Source organism: Cannabis sativa, chromosome 7 (assembly GCF_029168945.1).
Source record: "Cannabis sativa cultivar Pink pepper isolate KNU-18-1 chromosome 7, ASM2916894v1, whole genome shotgun sequence".
Taxonomy (NCBI): Eukaryota; Viridiplantae; Streptophyta; class Magnoliopsida; order Rosales; family Cannabaceae; genus Cannabis; species Cannabis sativa.
In genome coordinates, this window is record NC_083607.1 from 3,125,178 (window position 1) to 3,150,513 (window position 25,336).

Sequence of the window (25,336 nt, forward strand, 5' to 3'; positions counted from 1 at the left end):
ACTTTAAAAATAAAAGAATATTCTGTTAAATTTAACTATAGGTTTGATCTCCCGTTAACTTTCAAAAATATATAAATAATTAAACCCAAAAAATTAAACAATCTTTTTTTAAACGTTTAAACCCAATAAATTAACCCAAAAAATTAAACAATCTTTTTTTAAATTAAAAAAACTACACCAATACCCACCCTAAATTAGAATCATCAATATAAAATTTAAACTCTATATAAAAAAAATCGTTTATAACATAAAACATTTGAACAACAATGTGTATATTATAGGTTTATATACACAATTATGACATTCTTAACAATTAGTTTTATAAAACATATCGTTTATAACATAATTTACAAATAGTCACTAAATTCTTAAACGCAAACCCCTAAAACTTAAAATAAAACTAATATTTACGTGGCTCGCCACGTAACTCTTTTCTAGTATTTATATATACATATATAATTATTATATGTACATTTTACGTGACATATTTATGGGTGTATGTATTATCTTTTTTTTTCAATCTTTTTATAGCATATCGAGCTTTTGGGGAGCTAAAGCCTTTCTGTCTCTATCTCTAATAATAAGTATACTTGTATCCATACTATACAATGTAGTTTCTTTCTGGTCTGTGTATATTATGATTCATGCATGTATGTATATATATAAAAATATATATATACATGCATACAGTACCCATTAATTAAAGAGGATAGGGTTTTATAAAAGCTTTTCTTTTTAATTTGTTCGAGTTTTCACATGCTTTGGGGAACATATAAATATAAATATATATATATATATATATTATTTATTATATGAGTCATGTGGCACTATAGTAAGGGGCTAATGCTTTGCTATCTTTGGTCCTTAATTGGTGTGTTGACTGACAAAGTAAAGGCTACCTTCAAAGGATATATATAAAAGAAGAACCCACCACTATACTCTCATAATAATAATCATCCAATTTTTTATTTTACCACATTGATTAATTCACACTTAAATATAAGAGATTCCACCTACAAATTAAGGGTTTTAAACAAGATGAAAATACCACTTGCTAACAAAAATACACATTTAAATTTGTTTTATTAATTAATACTATGTTTTGGTATACTTAAGAGATTAAAAAAATATATTTGAATTAAGCAAAAAAAAGTTCAATTTATGGAATTTGCAAAAGAAGCTATGTATCTTTGTTGGGGAAGGAAGGTTCGAGATGGGGTTTCTGGTTCGATATGTCAATGGTTTCATGATGGCAAGTCAGGCGAGGCATTTTGAGGGGAAGGTGGCGGCAGAAGTGGCTGAGGCAATGGGGATTAAGAAGGCTTTGAGTTGGTTGAAGTTTCATCATTATTTTTCATGTCATGATTGAAACTGGCAGTTTAGTAAGAGTGGAAGCTGTTCGTAGTAAGCTAAAAATGTGTTCTTTTTTTAGTCTTTTGATTAATGACTGTAAACACTTTTTGACATCTTTTAATAATGTTGATTTATTATTTGTTAAGTGATTTGTAAATTGAGTTATGCTTGTTGCTAAAAATTCTAATTTATTAGCTAATGGTATAGTTTTGGAAACTGTTGCTCCTAAGTTAATGAAGTTGCAATTTTAATTCAAAAAAAAAACTATATAAATTATTTATACGAATGAATAAATATATTAATATATTTCAAATAACATTAATTTTGTCCTTTTAAAATAAAAAAGAAAAGAGAGCTTAATTAATTTCTTAAAAACTAAGTGAAGGAGTCATTTTATACTACTTAAAATAATAAAAAGTAATGTTATTTTTAGCTATTTTTGAAAAACACAAGATTAAATTTAGGCAACCAAAATAATAATTTGCCCTAAAAAAACAAAATTACTAATTAATTAGAATATTCAAGCATTCATAAACACACTGAGTCAGCAGTCACATGGGGCAAGCAATAAGTCCAATTAAAAAAAATAGAAAATAATTATAGATATTTGAGGCAAATAAGTGACATAATTACTGCTAAAACACTATATACACTATAAGGTAAATAAAATATAAATACCTAAAAATATAAATACTTAAAGTTTTAAGTTTGTAAGCGTTATAAACTTAATATTTATTTTAATGACATAAGTACTTAATATTTGTAAAATTCTATTTTTTTTAAATTTTGTCAGTACAAACTACCTTTTGAATTTATTAAGTAATTGATACTATATATTTTTGTCTAGACCCAATAATCTAGAATTTGAACCTTATATGTATTTTGTTTAAGATAATGACAAAGTCTGTACTGACAAAATTAGAAAAAAATTATAGTTTTACAAACATAAACATTAAATATTTATGCCGCTAAAAATATATGTCACTTACAAACTTAAAATTTTAGTTACTTTTATAATCTATTAACTATTCTAATGATTTTAGATAAAAGGGTCTTTTTATTTAAAAAATAAAAATTAAGGTTTGCTTATATTTGGCTTTGGATTCCATTAATTTCAACTTTTTTCAGTATCCAATTCGAGATCTCTATGCACATGCATCAAGTGTTTGATTATTTTCCACATTACCAAAAATGTACACAAAAACTTTTTCTTTTTTCCATGAGAAAAATATGTCAACCTATAATTGGACCTATTAATGAGATTGTCTAGTAAGTTTAATTTAGAGAGCAATATACTACTATTGGTCATCAATCATCATTCACATTTTCCCATTTTAAAAAATTTGGTGTTAGATCATAGTTGGTATAGTATAGACCAAAGTCAAAATTAGATTATGTAATTTACTCAACAATGAAGAAATGGTTTATGTAGTCAATAAAATCACATGGTTATGAGAGCAATTTAGGCTAAATAGTTTGTGTTCACATGTATTATAATGCTTAAAATGGTATTTTACTGAGTTCTATTTATTACTATTAGTATAATTTAATATGATTGAGTTTTAAAAATTACTAGTATCATCTCTAATAGTGTTAAGTTGATTAAAATTTAAATAGTAGAGAAGATTGTTTTTTTTTTTTCATTTTCTATACATATTTGACCTTTACCTATTCAATGGGTGACCACATCACCATTTTGATAAATAAGTAGTTGTTATAAATTCATGTTTTGTAGTTTTCTAAAAGATGATGTTTGAGTAAATTATTAAGTGTATTAAAGAAAAAAGTTAGAAATGAGTTCACAAAACAAAATAAGATTTGTGTATTTTTATTTTTCTTCATATGTAAAGTGAAAGGTGAGAAATTCTTCTTCTTTCTTCATATCTAAAATTTAGCAATTATTTCTTACTTTCTCATATTTTGTAATTAGCATGGAAATAACAACAACCAATTTACTCTTGTTAATTTAATTAGTGCTTTGTTGTTGTAAATTCCACTAAATGAAACACTAGCTTTAGTTAGAAGCATATAGCATAATTCTTTTAACAAAAAACTATTTATTTCTTCATCATCATCATATATCATTACATTTCTTTCATCTCATTTGACACAATTTCTAATTTTTTTTAGTCTCCACTTCACCAAACCATTCAATCCCAATTTGCAATATAAAACAATAAAAACTACCTCAATAACAATCCATAGTTTTGGGTTATTGTTGTTGGGTTAAATGGGGTTCATCAAAATTAATACTTTTTGTAGTGTTTGGTATTAGCAAAGCATATTCATATGTGTATAAAATGCTCAAGTAACAATAAATATGAACATTGGTGGACAAGAATGGTCATTCATTGTGGGCTAGCTAGGACCCTTTGTGCACATAGTCACATTGTCTCAAATTAACATGTTCCTCCCACAAACAATGTTTCCCTTTCACACTCACTAATGGCCCTATATATAGTCCTTGCCTTTTTCTTTTCTATTAAGTTTTTTCCTTTTTAAATATGAAATTATGGCTTATGAATCTTCCTTGAGCTACCTACAATCACAATTCACTCTTTCTTTTTGCCATGAAAATTCTTGGAAAGTATGTTGCTTTTGTACCATACATATGTCATGATATAGTTTTACCTTCTTCTTTACACTACTTCTCCTTATCTAAATATTTTTAAATAAGGACATTATTGTTGTTCCTTGATATGTGTATTTTTTGTTGACAACTAGAAAATTTTATCCTTATTTTTTCTTATATATAATAATTTACATTATAGTTATTAATAGATATTTTTTCTGTTTTTGAAAATTTCTGAAATACTTACTGTATCAATAATAATGTTCAAAATAATTAGTTAAACGCCTATAAAATAAACCAATTCGCGCAACTATGTATTTAAATTTTATTTTCAACACTATAAATTATTTAAAATTTATCAAAAATGGAGAAGAAGCTTACTACAAATATAATGTGCAATGATACAAAAAATAATAATAATTTATAAATTTTTTTATATATCGAAAACAAAAAAATGCCCTACATTACGAGCCAAAGTTGCCCTTACCTAAAAAATCTCCCACATATTAACAAATGATGTTTGATTAGAAGCACCACAATATTATTATAACTTTAAAGAAATTTTTTTAAAAATATTATAGCATTTTTAATGAAGTGCATACCAAATTTGTGATGGAATACCATATTCTTCAATGTGTGTTGAAAGTTAGTCAAATTTAACACATATTAAAAAGTTAGGTCAAATTTGACCCAACTTAATATAGTATGAGTAAATTACATCAAATATGTTTCTATTTTATTTTTTCTATAAGTTTGATAAATATGAGATTTTTAATTTTGTGCATTTTTTTATAGGATTTATTTATTTATTTATTTCGTTACATTCTTATGGTATTTTTTTTTTTTAAATTGATAATGGTAACAAGTTACTACACATTATTTTTTAAAATATTTAGTTTATTGACATTAAACATACAAAAAGTAGTTATAAAAATGCGCATGCATATTGTCATAATTTATTTTTAGACCGCTAATTATGTATTTATTTTTTGAAATAATTACATAAGGCACTATTTTTTGTAAAATATTTACATTTTTTACGTTCAAAGAATATTTTTTTTACATTTTTACGGCTTTTTAAAAAATAACACGAAAACAACATAAAATCAACAAGAAAAATACATAAAAGTAACATGAAAATAATATCAAAATAACAACAAAAAATGACACACAGATAACAAAAAATCAACAACAAATTAACAAGATTACAACATAAAAAGACCGTATTTTTTGTAAATAAAATCAAAAAAAATCGTAAAAATGTTTAATATTCCGTGAAACCGTATTTTTGTAATTTTTTTTGTTATTTTTATGTTTTTGTGAAATAATCCCTTATTTTTTTTTGTCTAAACTCTTGAATTAGACTACCTTAACGTTATGTTAATACTATATTAATAAATTATTTAAATAAATGACCAAAATAGAGATATTTGCAACGATTATTATAGTTCAGGATAGATTTTTGCAACAAAGAAAAATTCAAGGGATAAAACTCTACAAAGCTTATAGTTCAAGGGAGATAAATCCTATTTATTCATTTTTAAAACATAGTTTCATTTGAAGGTGTTTAAGAAATCATGTTTAAAATGTTTATGGAATGAAAAATACTAAAAATGACAGAAAGAAAGTTCTATGATCAAAATGAAAATAATTTTTTTTTGTTCAAGAGAAGGGACTACCATTCTTTTTTATGGGCATAACCATAAAAGCTCCAATAATTCTGTCCATGAATATTCATCAAGACCATCATAGTGGCTCGCTCCCACTTACACGGGTGTATCGCATGAGCCCTAACAAATCACTAGGGGCACGAGTGCTCTTATGATAGATGTCAAAAGTGGTTAAACTGACAAATATTGTCGTCACATTTAAAATTTTCAAATAAATTACTTAAATTCGAACTCATGATCTCTGTCTCAAAAGAATTCTTGAGAATAAGCACTTTACTGCCACTAAACCACACACTAAATCGAATTAATCTTTGATGAAAATTTGGATTAATTAACTCCTTATTTTTGTTTTTATATTGGCCTAGTGTAATTGTATATTGCTTTGCTTGAAATCGATTTATGAGTCATATGTATTTTGGTCATGGCAACCTTTTCTTCAACAAGTAATCATTTGCTTATTTGAATTTGTTTGTTTGATTTTTTTTAATAAAAAAATCATTTAAATTTGTTTTCATATTTGGATATCTTTTGTTTTTTTTCTTACGATCCCTTTATTTATTTCATGGAATAAGTTTATGTTCCTTGTTTTCTAGTGAATATGTAAATAAGGTATAAATGCTCACTATTATTATTATTATTATTATTTTCAGAATATAAATGCTTATTTTTGGTTCATTGAATATGCTTTTAATGCCTCTTTCTTTGTGTTTTTTCACTTCTGAGTTTTACGCTTGATTCTTGAAATGATATATTCTTTTCACTTGTTTAGCCATATAATTACATAATTATTATATAATTTGTGGTGCATTTAGAAAAGTAATTGTGTAATTATACTAGGTGTAACTATATTTAAATTATAATATTTTATAAGATAGTTAGTAATTACATAAAAAAAAAAATAATAAGTTTTAAGAAAATACTTAGTAATAACTTGTGTCCACTTTGCTCTTGTGAGTTGGAGACTACCCATCATGTACTTTGTGGTTGTAACAAGCTTGCCTTGACTCGCAAGCTTTGTGCTTTTAAACTGTAATCCAAATATAATTGTTAATGATATTTGTAGTTTCATTTACAATTATTTTTTTCAGCTTCCTTGTAGAGAAGTTGAATTGATTCTTGTTATTTGGTAGTGTATTTTGTTTCGTCGAAATAAACAAGTTCATGAAGATTCTTTTATTTTGCACCAGAATTCATAAGCCCTTGGGCGACTAATTTCTTGGGCTTTTATCATAGTGCAAACAAGAGGCATGGTCAGCCTCTTCCTGCCCACAGTGTCGCTATAAAGCCGCCTCGCTGGAACTGTCCTCCTCCAGGATCGTTCAAAGCCAATACAAATGCACGATTGAGTTCTAACTCAACCTCGTGTGGTCTTAGTATGGTAGTCAGAGATCATGATGGCAATATTTTCGCTTCAACATCTTGGAAAGCTCACGACAACCCTCCTCCAAAGTGGGTAGCTCTCGCAATCTGCTACACACTCTCCCATTGCATCTCTTTCGGCATCCAAAATCTCCAGGTTGAATCTCATTGTCAAAATTTGATCATAAGCTCAATTCTTTAATAATATTGGAATCTTTTTTGGGGTTACTTCTTGAAGATATCATATATTTATGTTTTAATTTTTCTATTATACTTTTTAATTATTGCCCTAGAATTTTTAATGTAGTAGCTGATACTCTTCCTAAATTTACTTTGCAAGCTAGTCTTAGCAAAATTTGGTGGCCTGATTATCCCTCATGTATTAAGAATATCATTTTGGCTGATGTCAGTTATCAATGAATTTTTCAGTCCTCGACTCCTTTGAGATATCTTCTCTTCAGTGGTATTTTCTGAGGCTATTTTCTCAAGAAAATAATATTTAAAATAGAAAGTTTTTAGTAATTACACTCAATTCTCAAGTGTGCGAGAATTGAAGAGAACTTTCAATGTCATGTTTTTTTTTTTTGGTGAAAAGGATGGTGCCAGGCACCAAATTCATTGAAACAAAAAGGATCTGAAAACAAACAGGACAACAACATCGGTCCAAACCAGACAACAACCAAAGAAAACTGTCCGAACAAATACAAGAAACACTAAAACACAAAACATAATTCAAGAAAACAATAGAACTTAAACAATAAAAACACACGATAAGAGAACCAACACAAAATTCAGCAATTAACCCGGATTAGGGAACCATTCAGTGTCATCCAGGAGCACTCCTCCATCCATGGAATTCACGGCTAATTCACCAACATAATTCAATGTCATGTTTTACTTAAAGAGAATGAGAATCAATTGTTTACTAAATTTTGAAAAGAAAGAAACTAGTGGGCCCCACACAAATTACGAAGAATATAAAAGGAAATGTTCTCCCCTTATTTTTATGCGGGATACATTTCTTTTTCTTAACTTACTTTATTTCAATTTTAATTTTATTAATTAAAAATTAAAAAAATAAATATGTCCTTCAAAAATTGTAATTACATGTTTAACAAGGACAATTTAGTCTAATTAAAACACTCCAATTAACTTTCATAGTTATGTAAACAAAATTAAATGATTATAGTTTCATTTTTGGACATTTAGTAAACAATATAATAAAATATTATATCCAATTATTTTATATTTTAAATCGATTCATTTATTCCATTGATTATTCTAATTTTAAATATAGTTTAGTAAGCGTGTCACCTCCAACTGCTGTGATATTTTGCACACGTAAGTGCATGTATCGTTTACAAGTAATAGACTCACCGAGAGTGAGGTTGATCTCACGAGGATTGTAGTTAAGTATGTTAAAATTAAATTTTTACTTCTATTTGGTTAAATAAAAAATAAAAAAGAAAATTAAAGTAAGAAAACTAGTAAGAAGCAACTAATTAAAGGAAATTAACAGTTAATAAAAATTAGGGTTTCGATTTCAATTTCATTTGTTTATATTGATTATGACTTAATATGATTATCTTGCTATTATCAATTTTTATGCAATAGCAGGTTTACTAAGGTAATTTATAGTCTTCTCAGATATATAAATCTCAATCACATGCAAACTTTTTACTCTCGTGATAAATTTAACATGCAACAGGCATTAAACACAGAAACCCTATAAGCTATCTAAACCATATAGGTACTCTCGTCCTATATCGAAATTCAGTTCTATTTCACTATAGCATAATCGACACTCACTTCTAAGATCTCGCATCGAAATCATAAAATAGTGAATTGATGACCAATCAATTCGAAGTAATTAAGCACAAATGAAATAGAATACGTAGAAATTAGGGGAAAAATAAATCATATTAAAACTATAAAATAATGTCAAACAACATCCATCTAACCATAATCAAGTGTTTAGCTACCCATGTTCATGGAAGCAAAATCACACATATTAACTTTAAGAAAGAGAAGAAGATAGAGACTAAAATAATGCTGAAAACCCTTTGCAGAATGCCTCCAGTATTGACTTCTGTCTCTGAAATTCGTACTCCTTTTTTCCTCTAAATTGCTTCACTGAAATCAACTCTAGTTCACCCTTTATATAGGCCTTCAAGGATTAAAAAGATATAAAAACTCACATGTTAAAGGCCTATTCAAATTGGGAAACCACCGAAACTCACGTGAGAGAAAAAGACAATTTTTGTGAAGTTTAGGGGGGCGGGCCGCGGCCCGTGTTGGAGTTTCACTACCTAGCTTCGTTTCAATGGTGATTTTTCTACTACATTGACTGATAGTATTTTGGCCATAACTCTCTCAATAATTATCAAAATTAGACGATTTAAGATGTTCTGGAAAGATATAAGAGAGATCTAGAACTTTTATGTTTTGACTTTTTCCAAAATATAATTAGAAGATAGTCGAATTCAGGCTTGAAGTTTCAGCTTTATTTTCTTGCACAATTTTTTCTATTTTATATATCTTTTTATGAGATTTTTTTTATCTTTTTTTTTCATCTTATTTCTTTGATATTTTCTAATCTTCTTCTATTTTAAATGTACAAAAATAAAAGATAAAAAGCGTGAAAATGCTCCAAACACGATTTAAACTAAATTAAAAATATACTAAAATTAATCTAAATTTAATACTAAAAATAACCTAACATGTAACTAGGACTAGTTTAATTACATGATCAAATAAATACATAAGATTGTGTAATTTTTTCAATCATATTCACTTTCAATTTTCTCTTAGCTTTCTAAACTCAACTTTAAAGTAGTTGAGGAGTCTTAATTTACACAATAACTATATAAAAAAACTAATATGTGTAATTTTAATTGCATTTAATAGTACTAAAACACAGCTTGTCACCATCAACATTTAACAATTATATTAAGAAAACACTTAACAAATTATTTTGGAGCATAACTAATTAGTAAGGGTTTTTTAGGGATTAATTTAGTAAGTTGATTACAGGGTGTTTGTGATTGCCATGGCTTGGAATATGGTGTTGATTACAGGGTGTTTGTGATTGCCATGGCTTGGAATATGGTGGGAAGAGCTAATCCTAAGGTGGTCGAGGCTCTCAGCGTGAAGAAGGCTCTCAACTTGTTGAAGACTGGGTGTTTTGCTCAGGTCAAAGTGGAATTTAATAGCTTGGTGGTTATTGAGGTCATCCAGAGTTCTTTGAATTTATATTCTTCTTTCGGTTTTGTTTTTGAGGATCGCAAAATTATGTTGGGTTCTTTAAATTTTGTTTCTTTGTATTTTGTCAAACAATCAGCGAAGTTGCACTTTCTTTTGCTAGGAACTCTCAATTGCTGGTTGATCGTCGTTTCGAGGAGGCTTTGGCTTCCTCTAAGATGTCATCTATTCTTTTAAGTGATTGCTTTTAATTGATAAAAATGATTATATATATATAATCTTTTAATAATAAAAGTAGACAAAGTATTTATAATTTTTTTACTTATTTATAAACTACAAATTTATATTGGTAGTTGCTCTCACAAAAAAAAAATCGAATATTTTAGGGTGTTTGACATTGTTTTCTCTTTTTAGTTTTCAAAAATAAGAACAAAAAATAATTTTTGTAGTTTTCAAAAAGACGTGTTTGATTAATGTTTTCTAAAAATTTTTAGATTTCTTTACTAAAAAAAATATTCATTATTCCACACCTTGACACCGACTCTAGATCCCTGCCCCAGACCCGACCCGACCCAAAACTCTAGCCTTGCCACGAACATGTACCTCGAATCCAGACTTAGATCCAAACCTGAACCCTGAACCCAGACTCGAATCTAAACTCGAACTATGGCCCTCCTATGAACTAAAACCCTGAGCCCAGCCTCGAATTCGAACTTCACGTTTAAGATGTGTTTTTCTCTTATTCTTTTTTAGATTCTCCATTAATTTTTACTATTAAATATCAATAACAACCTTTCATACAAAAATAAGTTTTTTTTTTTTAATATTATATTTTATTGTCTAAATTTATGAGAGATATATTTCATTTTTGTTGATCATATTAACAAATGGTAAATACTATTTTGGATCATGTGTTTTGTTAAATGACAAATTGGACTTTATATATTCTAAAATGGTATAGAATAGTACCTAAATTAATTATTTGTTAAAATAAAAATTAATAATAACCCGATCTAGAAATATTATGACAAAATGAGTACATTTTTTGCATCTCTACATGCTAAAAATTATCTTCATGTTTGTTATATTAAAAAAAATATCGAAAATTCAGCTTAAGGTGCTATTTTGCACTATTTGAAAAATATAGGGTCTAATTCGTTATTTTACAAAACCAAGATATCTTCATGTTAAAAATTATTTTTAAATTGGTTATATTAAAAAAAAAATTATCAAAAATTTCGGTCAAGGTACTATTTTGTATCGTTTAAAAAATATAAAGTCTAATTTGTCATTTTACAAAATCAAAAGTCTAATCATTAACTTTTATAAAATACAAAAATATTATGGATTAATGCCCACTAAACCACATTATAGGTAATGATATTACAAGTTTTATGGATCTTATAAAAATTACAAAAAATAATAGTTTTGCTCAAAATATTTCAATGATAAATATCATTTGTTATCTCCCATATAAATGTTTTTCATCTTAAACCTTCAACAACAACTTCACAGTCCCTCTCAATGATGATTAAACCTACAATGCTATAAAACAAGCTTCAATTTCTACTAATGAGAGGTTCAAGAATTTTCGTGTCTGGATCCAAATTTAACTTATAGTTATAAATAAATATGTAAGTTTAATTTTTAACGGTAACAATACTTAAATTATATTTTTAAAATTTTCATAAGTAAATGACCGTTGAGTGTCAATTTGCTATCAACATTTCTTTTTTATTGATATATTTAAATTAATTTATAAATAAAAAATAAAAATTTAATAAACTAGACCAATCAAAAACTACCACACCATTGCTTTAACACTTAACAATTATATATTTACAAAAGTGTAACGTCCCCGCTTCAAGCCTCCATTGGGTCCTTCCACCCACGGAATAATGGCTCTTATACACGAGTACGTCACTCTGTGGCTGCTTCCTGGATCGATGACTGACCCTACAGACCAACACGAGTGTTTCCAGCGTGCTTTGTCCTCACTCACACGCATCCTGAGAAAACTTCCCAGGAGGTCACCCATCTTTGAAATTGCTCCAGGCCAAGCACGCTTAACTGTGGAGTTCTTTCGAGATGGGCTACCGAAAAACAAGATGCACCTCGTTGATATAGGTAGTACCAATCAATCCATTTAAGCTCTCTTCAATTGTGTAGTCCCATACCTAAATAGTCTCCGAATCATCCCACTTGACCTTCCCCAGGCGGTGTGGGATTGCACAGCTTACCCGGTATTTCCCCTTACGGATCGCGGGACTACTGACTGTCACAATCACCCCCCCTTACAGGGTCCGACGTCCTCGTCGACCACACTTCCGGCTGGGTCAAGGCTCTGATACCATTTTGTAACGTCCTCGCTTCAAGCCTCCATTGGGTCCTTCCACCCACGGAATAATGGCTCTTATACACGAGTACGTCACTCTGTGGCTGCTTCCTGGATCGATGACTGACCCTACAGACCAACACGAGTGTTTCCAGCGTGCTTTGTCCTCACTCACACGCATCCTGGGAAAACTTCCCAAGAGGTCACCCATCCTTGAAATTGCTCCAGGCCAAGCACGCTTAACTGTGGAGTTCTTTCGAGATGGGCTACCGAAAAACAAGATGCACCTTGTTGATATAGGTAGTACCAATCAATCCATTTAAGCTCTCTTCAACTGTGTAGTCCCATACCTACACAGTCTCCGAATCATCCCACTTGACCTTCCCCAGGCGGTGTGGGATTGCACAGCTTACCCGGTATTTCCCCTTACGGATCGCGGGACTACTGACTGTCACAAAAAGTTTCGAAAATATAATTTAAAAAATTAAATTTAAATATTTATCTACAAAAAAATTTAAACTTAAGTATTTACGTCATAAAATATTGGAGTTTTTTTATTTTTACACTTTAAAATAATTTTTTTTTGTATTTTTACGAAATTCTACATAGAAACCCGCAATTAGCACTGCAACTTAAATTGCAATAAAAAATTGTATACTAGCGCTGCAACCACTACCACTCTAAAAACTCAAACTGTAAATTTGAAAAAAAAAAATTAAAAAAATAGTATATAAAATAATTCTTCAATAGGTTGTATTTGTTTGATTAAAAAATAAGATTATTTGATAAGAAAATGCAAATATAGAAGAATACAATGTGAATATATGAAAAGTGTGAAATTACACTTCTCTCTTTCTCTCTCTCTGTATATACTCTCTTTTTCTCTCTCTTCTTTCTCTTTCTGGTTTCCTCTTCTTTTGACAAAATCCTTTTCTCCTCAGTTTTTTTTTTTTTTTTCTGTTGTTTGTGCCGCCACTGTTATTTTTTATTTTTATTATTTTATTTTATTTTTTATTTTTTTTTTATGAGACTCAGCCTTTCTTCTTCTTCTTCTTCTTTACCGACCTAGGGTTTCTAGGGTTTTCAGAGAAAAAAGTCCGCTGGGCTTTCTAGGGTTTCTCGAGCTGGATTCCCTCACTTTCATCAGACGAATCTCTATGCGCCGCTGGTTCAGCGGCTTCGTTGACTAGTTCTTGGAATCACACTCTTTTCTAGTATTCCATTTCCTTTTTCTTCGTTGAATCTTCAGGCGTTCATCGGTTGAATTGATTTTTTTTTTTTCGGTTATGGTTTCTCGATTGGGGAAGGGTTGATTGATCTCTTTTTGAGCTCTGTTGTTTCTGTTTATTGAGGCCGTTTTTTTTTTGATTTGAATGGCATTGGGGGATTTGATGGCCTCCAGGTTTTCGCAATCTTCTGTGGCGTTGGTTTCGAATCATTTGGATGAAGAGTACGTTTCGAGTCATGATGATGTTGTTGATTTGAGTTCTCAGAGATTGGATTCGGAGACTGCTAGTAGTAGTTATGGCAATGCTACGAATGCCACCACGACGAGTATGGCTTATTTGCCTCAAACAGTTGTCTTGTGTGAATTTCGTCATGAGGCTTTCGAGGCTTGTATTCCTGCTGGTCCATCAGATACTGGTTTAATCTCGAAATGGCGACCTAAAGATCGAGTAAATTCTTATCTCTTCAATTAATTTCATTTCTTTCTCTTAATTTCTTGTTGAAATGGGTCTTTTGTGAATGTACCTGCATCAATTTGAAATTCAGTTGATATATGACTGTACTGGTTTTAAAGGATACGGATTCATGTACTGTATGTTTAGGAATTGCCCAAATTTGGATATAAAATCATTTCATAATGCTGGAGATAATTGACTGCATAAATCCACTGACATAGAGGACAATTAGAAAGATAGGTTCAAAGCCTCAAAGCACCAAATTCGGTTGAAATTTTCGGTTTAAAGCTAAGTGGATGGTGATCTTCATATTGAAAAGCTTAGTGGATGGAAGGTCATAAGAATTTAGTTTTCATTGGACTGGACTGTTTTTGCTCCCTTCCCAAGTCTTGCAACACATTCGGGTTTTACAAAAAAATAAAATATAGTAAGGATCTGATAAGGATTTGGATAGGATGATGTTGTTACACAAGTAAATGTGCAACCATCTGAAATGCTTGTTTGCATGTTAGCTGTGAATCTGTGATAGAAGTGTTATCTACAGGAGGCACAGCCAAATTTATTGGAGACGTTTACTTTTAAATGGATTTTTCTTTTCTGCCAATTGAGTGAGTTTAGTGTATGATATCAGTGTCATTTCAATTTATTTCTTCTTTTATTTATTGCCCGACAGAATTTTGGTATCTTTCAATCTTTCAAGTTAAACTTGGGGATTTATTTTAAAAAAAGAGAGTTTGATTAATGAATATTTTTTAAAGTTGTTTCAATTAATATAAAATTTCCATATAATTTATCACTTAAATGCCTGCCTTATTCTCTCTTTCCTTGGGCTTTGTTATGCTGCATTTATTGTCTGGATGACTGCTTTATTAAACTTCTGTTTCTTTTCCTGATGCAGATGAAAACAGGATATGTTGCTCTTGTTTTATGTTTAAACATTAGTGTTGATCCTCCAGATGTGATAAAGATATCCCCTTGTGCTAGAATGGAGTGCTGGACAGGTGCTTTATTACAAAGCTAAATTCATTGTAGTGCGCATTTGTATGTGTTGGCACATGTGTCTTCCTATATTCTTTTTTTTATTTTTTTTATTTTTCATGGGTAACTGGGAACATAATGTTAGTGACTTGCTTCTATTTACAAGTTGGGCTTCTATTATGATGACAAGTTAAAATTGTAAATTCTCTTTTAAGATATTAACTTTGGTAACTGATGATCGATATTTGATTTTTTGTGATTTTTATTTGTACGAGTGCATTGAGTTTTTTTTAATTTTTTGCTTCTAGATCCTTTTTCAATGGCACCACAAAAAGCTCTTGAAACAATTGGGAAAAACTTGAGTGCCCAGTATGAAAGGTGGCAACCAAGGGTGAGGATATTATTGGCTTGTACAGTGTTCATATAATATTGTCTTAGATTTAATTTTATTTACCTTGAAGATCTTTGAGCAGGCACGATATAAGGTCCAGCCTGATCCTACTGTGGATGAAGTGAAGAAACTTTGTAATACATGCCGCCGATATGCCAAGTCTGAGAGGGTTCTATTTCATTACAATGGCCATGGTGTGCCTAAGCCGACTGCTAGCGGTGAAATTTGGGTTTTCAATAAGGTCTACAATTCTGCTCAGGTTCTTTATGTGGTTTAATTTTAAGATCAATTACTAGAGTGTTGTTTGGTTTCTCATGAATCGTACTGCAGAGTTATACACAGTATATCCCATTGCCAATCAGTGACCTTGATTCCTGGTTGAAGACACCCTCCATATATGTTTTTGATTGCTCTGCTGCTGGGAATGTTGTGAATGCTTTCATTGAGGTAAAACATTAACTCAAACATATAATGACTTGATGTATTATGTATGTATTGATAATTAAGGTTACTTACATGAATTCATTCTGTAATTCAGATATATATATATATTTTTGTATAATGACTTGATTTGATGGTTTGGCAGCTTCATGATTGGGCTGCTTCTAGCTCCTCTGGATCCACAAGGGATTGCATTCTGCTTGGAGCTTGTGAAGCACATGAGACTCTTCCACAAAGTGCTGAATTTCCTGCTGATGTGTTTACATCTTGTCTCACAACACCTATTAAGATGGCTTTGAGATGGTGAGCTTCTTTCCTTGTTCTTCTGTTAGGATATACATCTTTATTTAACGTCCTGCAGTTTTATGGTGCTGCCTTGTGATGCTTATTCCATATTGGCTGCGTCTTAGTTATCTTTAGCTTGTCAACTGAAAGTCTTTTAGCTGTGATCATTTTGTTTAGAGCTGTAGGAGGTTTGAAATGTCAGTGATATATACTGTAGTGTATTGTGCATGATTAGCATGCTATGATACTGTAATGCATTTTATGTACTTGTTCAAATGTATATATTTCCATGCTTAAGACATATATTCATTATAATGTCATTTATGGAATCTGGTTACATGAAATAACCATATTTTGACCATGTCAATCAGGCTTTTCTTCAAACGTTTGGATTTGTGCTCATCTCATCATACGTGTTTTTTTTTATTTCTCTCAAATTTGTGATCAGTTTCTGATGGATGCATCGTGTAACTATTGGATTTTGCTTGGTTTTATTTTGTATGGAATTTACGGTGATTGATAGATTTTTGACAATGCTCACCCTTATATACTCTGTGGGTTGCTGATGGGTATGTTCTTCTCTTCCATTTGACCATAATTTGTTCAAATGATGAGTGCTTTCTAATTTTGAACACATTATCACGCTTTTGTCATTCCCAGTTTTATTTTGGGTGTAGCATCCTTGTTGTTTGACTCATTACAGATCTATGAGATATGTCTGTTGGATAAAAAAGAAGATATGACTGCCTGATCTTTTTAGTAAAGTAATTATCTGCTTACATTCTTGGTGCCTATAAACAGATTACCCTAGTTTCCAGAGGTTGCTGGTTTGGTATTAACGGATGATTTGAACATTTGAGCTGTAAGTTTGAGTGTAGATGTTTACTGATGTGTTTATTTCAATGTTTAGCATTCAACACTATCTTTAGTTCTGATACAGGACTTGCCCATAGCTATCAGGGTCTGTCTAGTTTATATGTATGGATGATAGATTTGATCTGACCAACTGGATTATAGTGCTTTTATTTTTAAAGAGTTTTGTAATTCTGCTGATCTTAATGGAGGCTGAAATTTCAGTTCTGGTAGTACTTCCAGTTTTTCCTTTCATCTCTTGATGTTGCTGATCTTGCTTCCTCCTTCGGAGATTTGTAAACGTACTATTGAGTGATCTTCAATGCAGTTTTTCTTGTGTTATTTGACCTTTCTGTACCCAAATCATATTTGGATTCCCATTGATGGGATGGTAGCAGTTTCATTGTGCATCCTGCTTCTCAGGTTTTGCAGACGTTCATTACTACACGAATCTCTTGATGAGTCACTAATTGATAAAATCCCGGGCCGCCAAAATGACCGCAAAACACTTTTAGGGGAACTAAATTGGATTTTCACTGCAGTGACTGATACCATTGCCTGGAATGTTCTGCCACATGGTAATTTTTTCTTTCCTGTGGTTTAATGCTCTAAGTTATAATTTCTTTGAATTTGAAGTTCCTGTATCATTCTTTTTGGTGCTATATTTTCTTATACATTTGTATTCTGCTACAGAGCTTTTCCAGAGGCTGTTCAGGCAAGATTTATTAGTTGCCAGTCTTTTTCGAAATTTTTTACTTGCTGAGCGAATTATGCGTTCTGCCAATTGTTCTCCGATCTCTCATCCATTGTTGCCGCCTACCCATCAGCATCACATGTGGTAATACTACAAGAGATACTAATGAAGTTAATACGTACTGTTTTATTAGTTCGAATGTCACTCTGTAACTATCGCACACTGCAGGGATGCATGGGACATGGCTGCTGAGATATGCCTTTCTCAGCTTCCGTCGCTGGTTGAGGATCCTACTGCAGAGTTCCAGGTGCATCTGAAGTGTTTTATTATTGTGTTTCTTTACTTATCTGTCTTTAGATAATGTAGTGTTTTCTACAGGTGCAGCCTTGATACCCCATTAGCCCTCACTCACATTACTTTGATTTTTTTGTTCAGCCAAGTCCCTTTTTTACTGAACAGTTGACAGCTTTTGAGGTTTGGCTTGACCATGGGTCTGAACACAAGAAACCTCCAGAACAGTTACCTATTGTTCTCCAGGTTAGGTGATTTATCTGTTTTTTTTAATCATTTTTGAGGTTTGATAAACTTATCCAGGAGGTTGTAGTTTTGTACTAGAATAACTATTCACAATCAAGTGTTGTATATTTTGGTTTAATATTGTTACCACCAATGTCCATTCCTGATTTATCTAGCTCTTTTCTGTTAATTAATTGTGTTGCTAATCTAAGGGTTTAGTGCTTAAAATCTGGTACATCTGTATGAACTTCTTAGTTATTACATCGTAGGTAAAAGTGGTTTTTTCTTTAGCATGAAATGTTATTTTTTTAGAAATGCTTCAGTTTTTTCTTCATCAAATGGAATGCTAGAGAACTGTTTTCTTGCATGGCCAATCAAATTATTATTGATGTTATATACAAGTTATTAATATATTCTTGAATTTATTGTCTTATTACTTTGTCTATAAAAAAAAACATTTACTGCTTCTGCTTCTTCTCCTAATTAGTCGCTGTGGCTGTAAGAAGAAAACAATGTGCTGATTTTCTGAAAGCATGGTTTAGGGTTTATCTCTATGCTTTTTTCTTGTTAATATTCTTCCGTTGATTGGTGGGACCGTCTCTGTAGCCCCTCCCCTTCCTTAATTGGGGGACAGTGCTTACAATTACTTGCACTTTTCTGTAGACTAACTTGTTGATTATGCCATTTTCTCTCAGGTTTTACTTAGCCAGTGCCACCGATTTCGAGCATTGGTTCTTCTTGGAAGATTCCTTGACATGGGACCCTGGGCTGTAGATCTGGTACTTCGTTGGCTTCTATGTAGTGTGGAATTCATTTGGTAGTAAAGTTTGAATGCTGTAGTTTATTTTCTGATCATCTTCTGTTTTTGCAGGCCCTGTCTGTAGGGATATTTCCATATGTTCTGAAGCTATTGCAAACAACAACACCAGAACTACGGCAGATTCTTGTGTTCATTTGGACAAAGATTCTTGCTCTTGATAAGGTATACATGTGATTTGAGCTATACCTTGGTCTAAAAAGCTTTGTAATCTTGTTTAGTGGTTTAACATTATGCCGACATTGATTGTTTTGTTTGTGGAATGATAGTCATGTCAAGTTGATCTAGTGAAGGATGGGGGACATACATATTTCATCAGGTTTCTTGATAGCCAGGAAGCATATCCAGAACAGCGTGCAATGGCGGCATTTGTTTTGGCGGTAATTGTGGATGGTCACCGACGGGGTCAAGAAGCCTGTATTGAAGCAGGTTTGGTCCAAGTTTGCTTGAGGCACCTTCAAGTTTCAACTCCAAGTGACGCACAAACTGAACCCCTATTTCTTCAGTGGCTTTGTCTCTGTCTCGGAAAGCTATGGGAGGATTTTCCTGAGGCTCAAATAATGGGTCTAGGAGAAGATGCTCTAGCTATATATGCTCCTTTGCTCTCTGCTCCTCAACCGGAGGTTTACCTTCCATATATCAATTACTTTACTTTTGTTTAATATAAGATGGGTGCATTTCTATTTCTGCAATAAAAATTGATGTTGGTACTTTTGTCCTATTTTCAGGTTAGGGCTTCTGCTGTTTTTGCATTGGGTACCCTTCTTGATGTGGGCTCTAACTTCTGTAGAGATGGTGTTGGAGGAGATGAAGAATGTGATAATGATGAAAAGAGTAGAGCAGAAATTAGTATTATTAAAAGCTTATTAAGTGTAGCTTCAGATGGAAGTCCATTAGTCAGAGCAGAGGTTGCTGTTGGTATGTAGTTTATTGTCAAAAATTGCCTATTCATTTGTTAAATTTGTGTAGTTCTTAGAAGTCGTTTGCACCAGCTGTTTAGGCATTTATGGCATCTTGTTTGTACTCGAGATTGCCCAAACAAACATGCTCCTTCGGGGGCAGTATCTTAATTTTCTATCTGAGCTAATTAAGTTTCGTTTCTTTTTCATCCTGGCAGCTCTAGGGAGATTTTCCTTTGGCCACAACAATCATCTCAAGTCAATTGCTGCAGCATATTGGAAGCATCAGTCTGGGTCCCCTTTGAGTTCTCTGCCTTCTTTGGCTCATATTAGAAGTCCTAGTAGTGTTGTTCCATCACAGATAGGTCCTATATCAAGAGTTGGCACTGACAGCTCGCCTTTTGTTCGAGATGGAAGGGTCTGCACCAGCAGCCCTCTTGCTACCTCAGGAATTATGCATGGTTCTCCATTGTCTGATGACTCATCCCAACTTTCTGATTCTGGAATATTGAATGACGGTGTAAGCAATGGAGTTGCTAACCACTCAGCAGTAAAACCCCTGGACAATGTGATGTATTCACAGTGTGTATCAGCAATGTGTGCTTTGGCAAAGGATCCATCTCCACGCATTGCCAGGCTTGGTCGCAGGGTACTGGCTATTATAGGGATTGAACAAGTTGTAGCAAAACCTCTAAAAACTTCTGGTGGTAGTGTTCGACCTAGTGATCCTATGGCATCAAGTGCTTTTGGATTGGTTCGATCATCGTCATGGCTTGATATGAACGGAGGAGGTATTTTTCTGTCAATTATATGCCGAGGACAATATAATTTGTTGGAGTATTTGTATAATTATTTATTTAATAAACTTTTATTAACAGGCCACACATCCTTAACTTTCCGAACGCCTCCTGTTAGCCCTCCTCGGCCTAGTTATTTGACTGGGATGCGGAGAGTTTGCTCTTTAGAGTTTCGGCCGCATTTAATGAGCTCACCGGACTCTGGACTTGCTGGTCCGCTTCTGAATTCAGGAGTATCTTCTGGTTCTACTGAACGTAGTCTTCTTCCTCAATCTACTATCTATAATTGGAGTTGTGGGCACTTTTCAAAGCCTCTTCTCACAGTGGCAGATGATAGTGAAGAAATATTAGCTAAAAGAGAGGAGAGAGAAAAGTTTGCGCTGGAGCACATAGCAAAATGCCAGCATTCTTGTGGGTTATTATATTATTATTTTTGATTTTGCATAATCATTTTCTTTTGCAAATATTGTGTTTTATCTGCAGGTTCTAATATTTTTGTTTTGTTGTTTTCTATGGTTTTGGTCAGCTGTAAGCAAGCCTAATACTCAAATTGCTCGGTGGGATACAAAATTTGAGACTGGTACAAAGACAATCTTGCTGCAACCATTCTCACCAATTGTAATTGCTGCAGATGAGAATGAGCGAATCGGGTATGCGTAGCATTTCATTTCAAAAATAAGGATTGGAAGATCAAACTATTGCCTTTAAAGATATAAATTCATTTTTATATGTATAATGTGTATTGTGTACGATGAAAGACTGTCATGTTTTGTGTAACTTATAGAAGCTGTGTACTGTGGTGGTTACTGAGCGGTTATTTATAATGTTTGCCCCACTGCCAATCTTGTTTCTAAGTAATGTTTGCACCAAGTGGTCTATTGATTCATGCCCTCGCACTTGACTGCTCTTTTGTGAAAATCTCTGTTTTACCCTAATCTGATCCACGTCAAGTGACATTTGGTTTCTGGTTGCCTTGTAGGGTATGGAACTATGATGAGGCTACACTTCTCAACAGCTTTGATAATCATGATTTTCCAGATAAAGGAATTTCTAAGCTCTCACTTGTGAATGAGCTAGATGACAGCTTGCTTCTTGCTGCTTCATGTACTATACTAGACTGCAGCCTAGTTTTATCATACTTTTTGGGATCAGGGGCTTTTATCAGATGTGCTGCCTGGAGTTTAACTTTCTTTACTTATATGATCCAGGTGATGGAAATATTCGCATTTGGAAAGATTATGCTTCGAAGGATGAGCAGAAACTTGTTACTGCTTTCTCTTCAATTCAGGGTTATAAACCAGGCATTCGAAGCTTGAATGCTGTTGTGGATTGGCAACAACAGTCTGGATATCTGGTAATTGCTTCTTAGTGAAATGTAATCTCGGGATTGATACATAATGATAATGTTTATATTTGGTGATAGGTTTTAACAAATTTATATTATGTCTTGTTCCTAGTATGCTTCTGGGGAGGTTCCTCGCATCATGATTTGGGATCTGGATAAGGAGCAACTTTTTAATTCTGTTCTTTCATCACCAGACTGCAGCATATCAGCATTGGTCAGTTAATACTTTTGTTATGTGCTTATGTATACAGCTATATTGATTACATTAATTTTGTAACTTGCTTATGTGACTTTTGGCTGATTGCCAAGTATTTGCTAAAGTGGGGGTCCATTAGTTTTATATTTTGTATATATATACTTTTTGTTAGTGTGTACTTAAAATGGTTCCACTTGTTGATTTTTCTTTACTGTGTTTTCTTTGTAGTCTGCTTCCCAAGTTCATGGCAGTCAATTTGCTGCTGGTTTTGTCGACGGTTCTGTAAGACTGTATGATGTGCGAACTCCTGAATCGTAAGTCACCCATTAATCCTTCATTTTGCATCTCTAGCTAGTTGCATATTTTGACGAGTGTGTTTGATGCAACATTACCAATGATTTCATCTTCGGCATTCTATTTTAAAAAAATTGACTGTTTTGACTCTGCAAGGGGCTTTTGTCCTTAACTCATCTACCATTTATCATAGGCTGGTCTGCGCAGTACGGCCACACACTCAGAGGGTAGAAAGAGTTGTGGGGATTGGATTTCAACCAGGACTGGATCCGGCTAAGGTAAATCGAGAATATTATGATCATAGTTTTCTGATTTCCAAAAGTTCACTACTTATGGTTAAAGTAACGGGTTGCTTTCGATTATTTTTGTGTCCAGATTGTCAGTGCTTCTCAGGCTGGTGACATTCAATTTCTTGATATCAGAAGCAAAAGGGAGGCTTATCTCACAATCGAAGCCCACAGGGGCTCACTTACAGCTTTAGCTATTCATAGACATGCCCCTATAATTGCAAGTGGTTCAGCCAAGCAACTCATCAAAGTTTTCAGTCTGGAAGGAGAACAGCTCAACACGATTCGATACTACCCTACTATCATGGCCCAGAAGATTGGTTCTGTTAGTTGTCTAAGTTTCCATCCCTACGAAGTTCTACTCGCTGCCGGTGCAGTTGATGCTTTGGTTTCTATTCACGCCGATTGACAACTGAGTTGTCACTCATATTATATGAGGAATGACTGCATCTTGTTTTGTGGATTACAAGTTTGATTTGGCTTTCTTCTTCGGAGAAGTAACTCAGAATACATACTTTGGACTCACATTGGAGTCCATCCCCGCCCCAACGCAGCACGCGGTGCAGGAATCGTCATGATTAAAACTATTATGCTGCTGAGTTACCTCCGTTGTCAATGAGTCTAAAAAAATATTGGTAGAGGTTTCTTTCTCTGCCATACATATATACATATAAATATATTTATATATAAAAATATAGTTGTATGCTATATAATATTCATTAGCCTCCGGTGTAGAGGGTCACTGGTATGAGAAAAAGTGTTGTGGAAAAATTCATAGGGGGCTTTGGAAATAATCAAATCTGTCACATAGGTACATGTATGTAAATATTCCATCCATCCATCTTTCTTTTTTCTTCTCTTGCATTTTGGTGTGTGCTTATTTTTTTTTTCTTCTTTTTCATGTTCTTCCCAATTTGTAAAAGCACATTTGATGGTAAATTTAGTGTCGTATACAGATAGATGGCTACGTTGGGTGTTCGTTCCCCTGAAAATGATGATGATGATGATGTTGCAGTAAGGAATCTCCAGCATATTTCCTCGTTGCTCATCACACACGTCCCAAATCTTGTTGATTTTTCTTTCTAATTAATTTCACCTTTGTAATTAAATTCTTTCAGTTTGGTGTCCTGTTTTTATATACAAAAATGGTTGTTTCCTTTGTATATAGATTTTCTACTTTTTAGTTCTTGTTTTCCACTGTTGTGTTTTTAAGCGGCTTTATCGCCATCTAGAAGTTGAACCAAATTTAACAGATTATATTAGGCAGGATGGAAATGGTAGGAGGGAGAGGAGTGAAAGGAGAGTCAATTTCACTTGTTTGGCATGAAAGAAAATTGGAAGGAAAGTACAGATATTTGATCTCCAAATCATTTATTTTTAATCTCTCCAAATGTGGGATGATTGAAGATATTACAAAAAAAAATAATAAATTAATTTATATAATTGCCCTTCAAATAAATTAAAAATATATTTTATTATTAGTAATATAGTAATTTTATTTTTAAAATTTATACGTATCATCTCCCTTCTCCTCTCAATACCAAGTTATTTATCCTCTCTATTCCATAACACTCCATCCTTCATCTCTACCAAACATAGTGCAAGAAAGTCTTACACATTATAATAAAGTAGGGGCGTTCACAAAGTATCCGATCCAATCCAATCCGCACGATCCAATCCAATCCAATCCGCAAAATGTGGATATCCGCACTTGTGTGGATTGGATTGGATTGAAAAATCCAAAATCTGCACTTGTGCGGATTGGATGTTGTTTGACCTCAAAAAATAACGGATCCAATCCAATCCGCGTTTAATTATACATATTTTTAAAAAATTATAATATATAATATATATATTAATCAAAAAAAAAACACAAACTTCTTTTAGTAACATATTGAGTTGGTGCATTTCATTTATTTTATAATAAAAAACACAAAAAAAATAATTCTTATTCACATAGACACATACACATAAATTTAAATATATGTATACTAGATTAGTTATTTTAGTAAGAGATACATATATATTTTAGTGTAAATCTAAATATAAGTACATATATATATTGATATATATATATATGTATATTGGTTTGATTTGTATATAAATAGAGATAGAAATAGATTATTATTGAAGATTAAGAAACAATAGTCTTTTTTTAATTTTTTTTTCTATGAAATATTAAATAATTTATTATTAAAAAAATAACCGATCCAAAATAACCGATCCAATCCGCACTATTGCGGATTGGATTGGATTGGATTTAAACTCTTATGCGGATCAGATTGGATCCAAAATATGAAATCCGCAACTTAGTGCGGATTGGATGTTGTTTGACCAAAAAAGTGCGGATTGGATCGGATGAACACCCCTAT

At 32.2% G+C, this 25,336-nt stretch overlaps 1 protein-coding gene across 5 annotated transcripts; it reads left to right on the forward strand.

The window, feature by feature from the left end:
- Positions 1 to 13,304: 13,304 nt before the first annotated feature.
- On the forward strand, positions 13,305 to 24,127 carry LOC115698148 (regulatory-associated protein of TOR 1). 5 transcript variants are annotated; one of them, XR_009683421.1, is made up of 24 exons: positions 13,450 to 14,166; positions 15,071 to 15,173; positions 15,459 to 15,541; positions 15,612 to 15,782; positions 15,872 to 15,988; positions 16,128 to 16,285; positions 17,543 to 17,697; positions 17,813 to 17,957; positions 18,042 to 18,120; positions 18,249 to 18,350; positions 19,025 to 19,108; positions 19,201 to 19,311; positions 19,416 to 19,769; positions 19,875 to 20,064; positions 20,264 to 20,836; positions 20,924 to 21,253; positions 21,369 to 21,492; positions 21,822 to 21,946; positions 22,051 to 22,196; positions 22,300 to 22,401; positions 22,612 to 22,697; positions 22,871 to 22,955; positions 23,053 to 23,781; positions 23,921 to 24,127. XR_009683421.1 is itself a non-coding variant. In XM_030625325.2 (23 exons), exons 1-23 carry the CDS (start codon positions 13,864 to 13,866, stop codon positions 23,371 to 23,373), a joined length of 4,047 nt encoding a protein of 1,348 aa, XP_030481185.2. In that variant the 5' UTR covers positions 13,305 to 13,863; the 3' UTR covers positions 23,374 to 24,127. The 5 variants fall into 5 exon arrangements, 4 of the variants coding, with proteins under 4 accessions (XP_030481185.2, XP_030481186.2, XP_060957724.1 ...); XM_030625325.2 differs by having other exon boundaries at positions 13,305 to 14,166; positions 23,053 to 24,127; XM_030625326.2 differs by having other exon boundaries at positions 13,363 to 14,166; positions 15,624 to 15,782; positions 23,053 to 24,127.
- Positions 24,128 to 25,336: the final 1,209 nt, after the last annotated feature.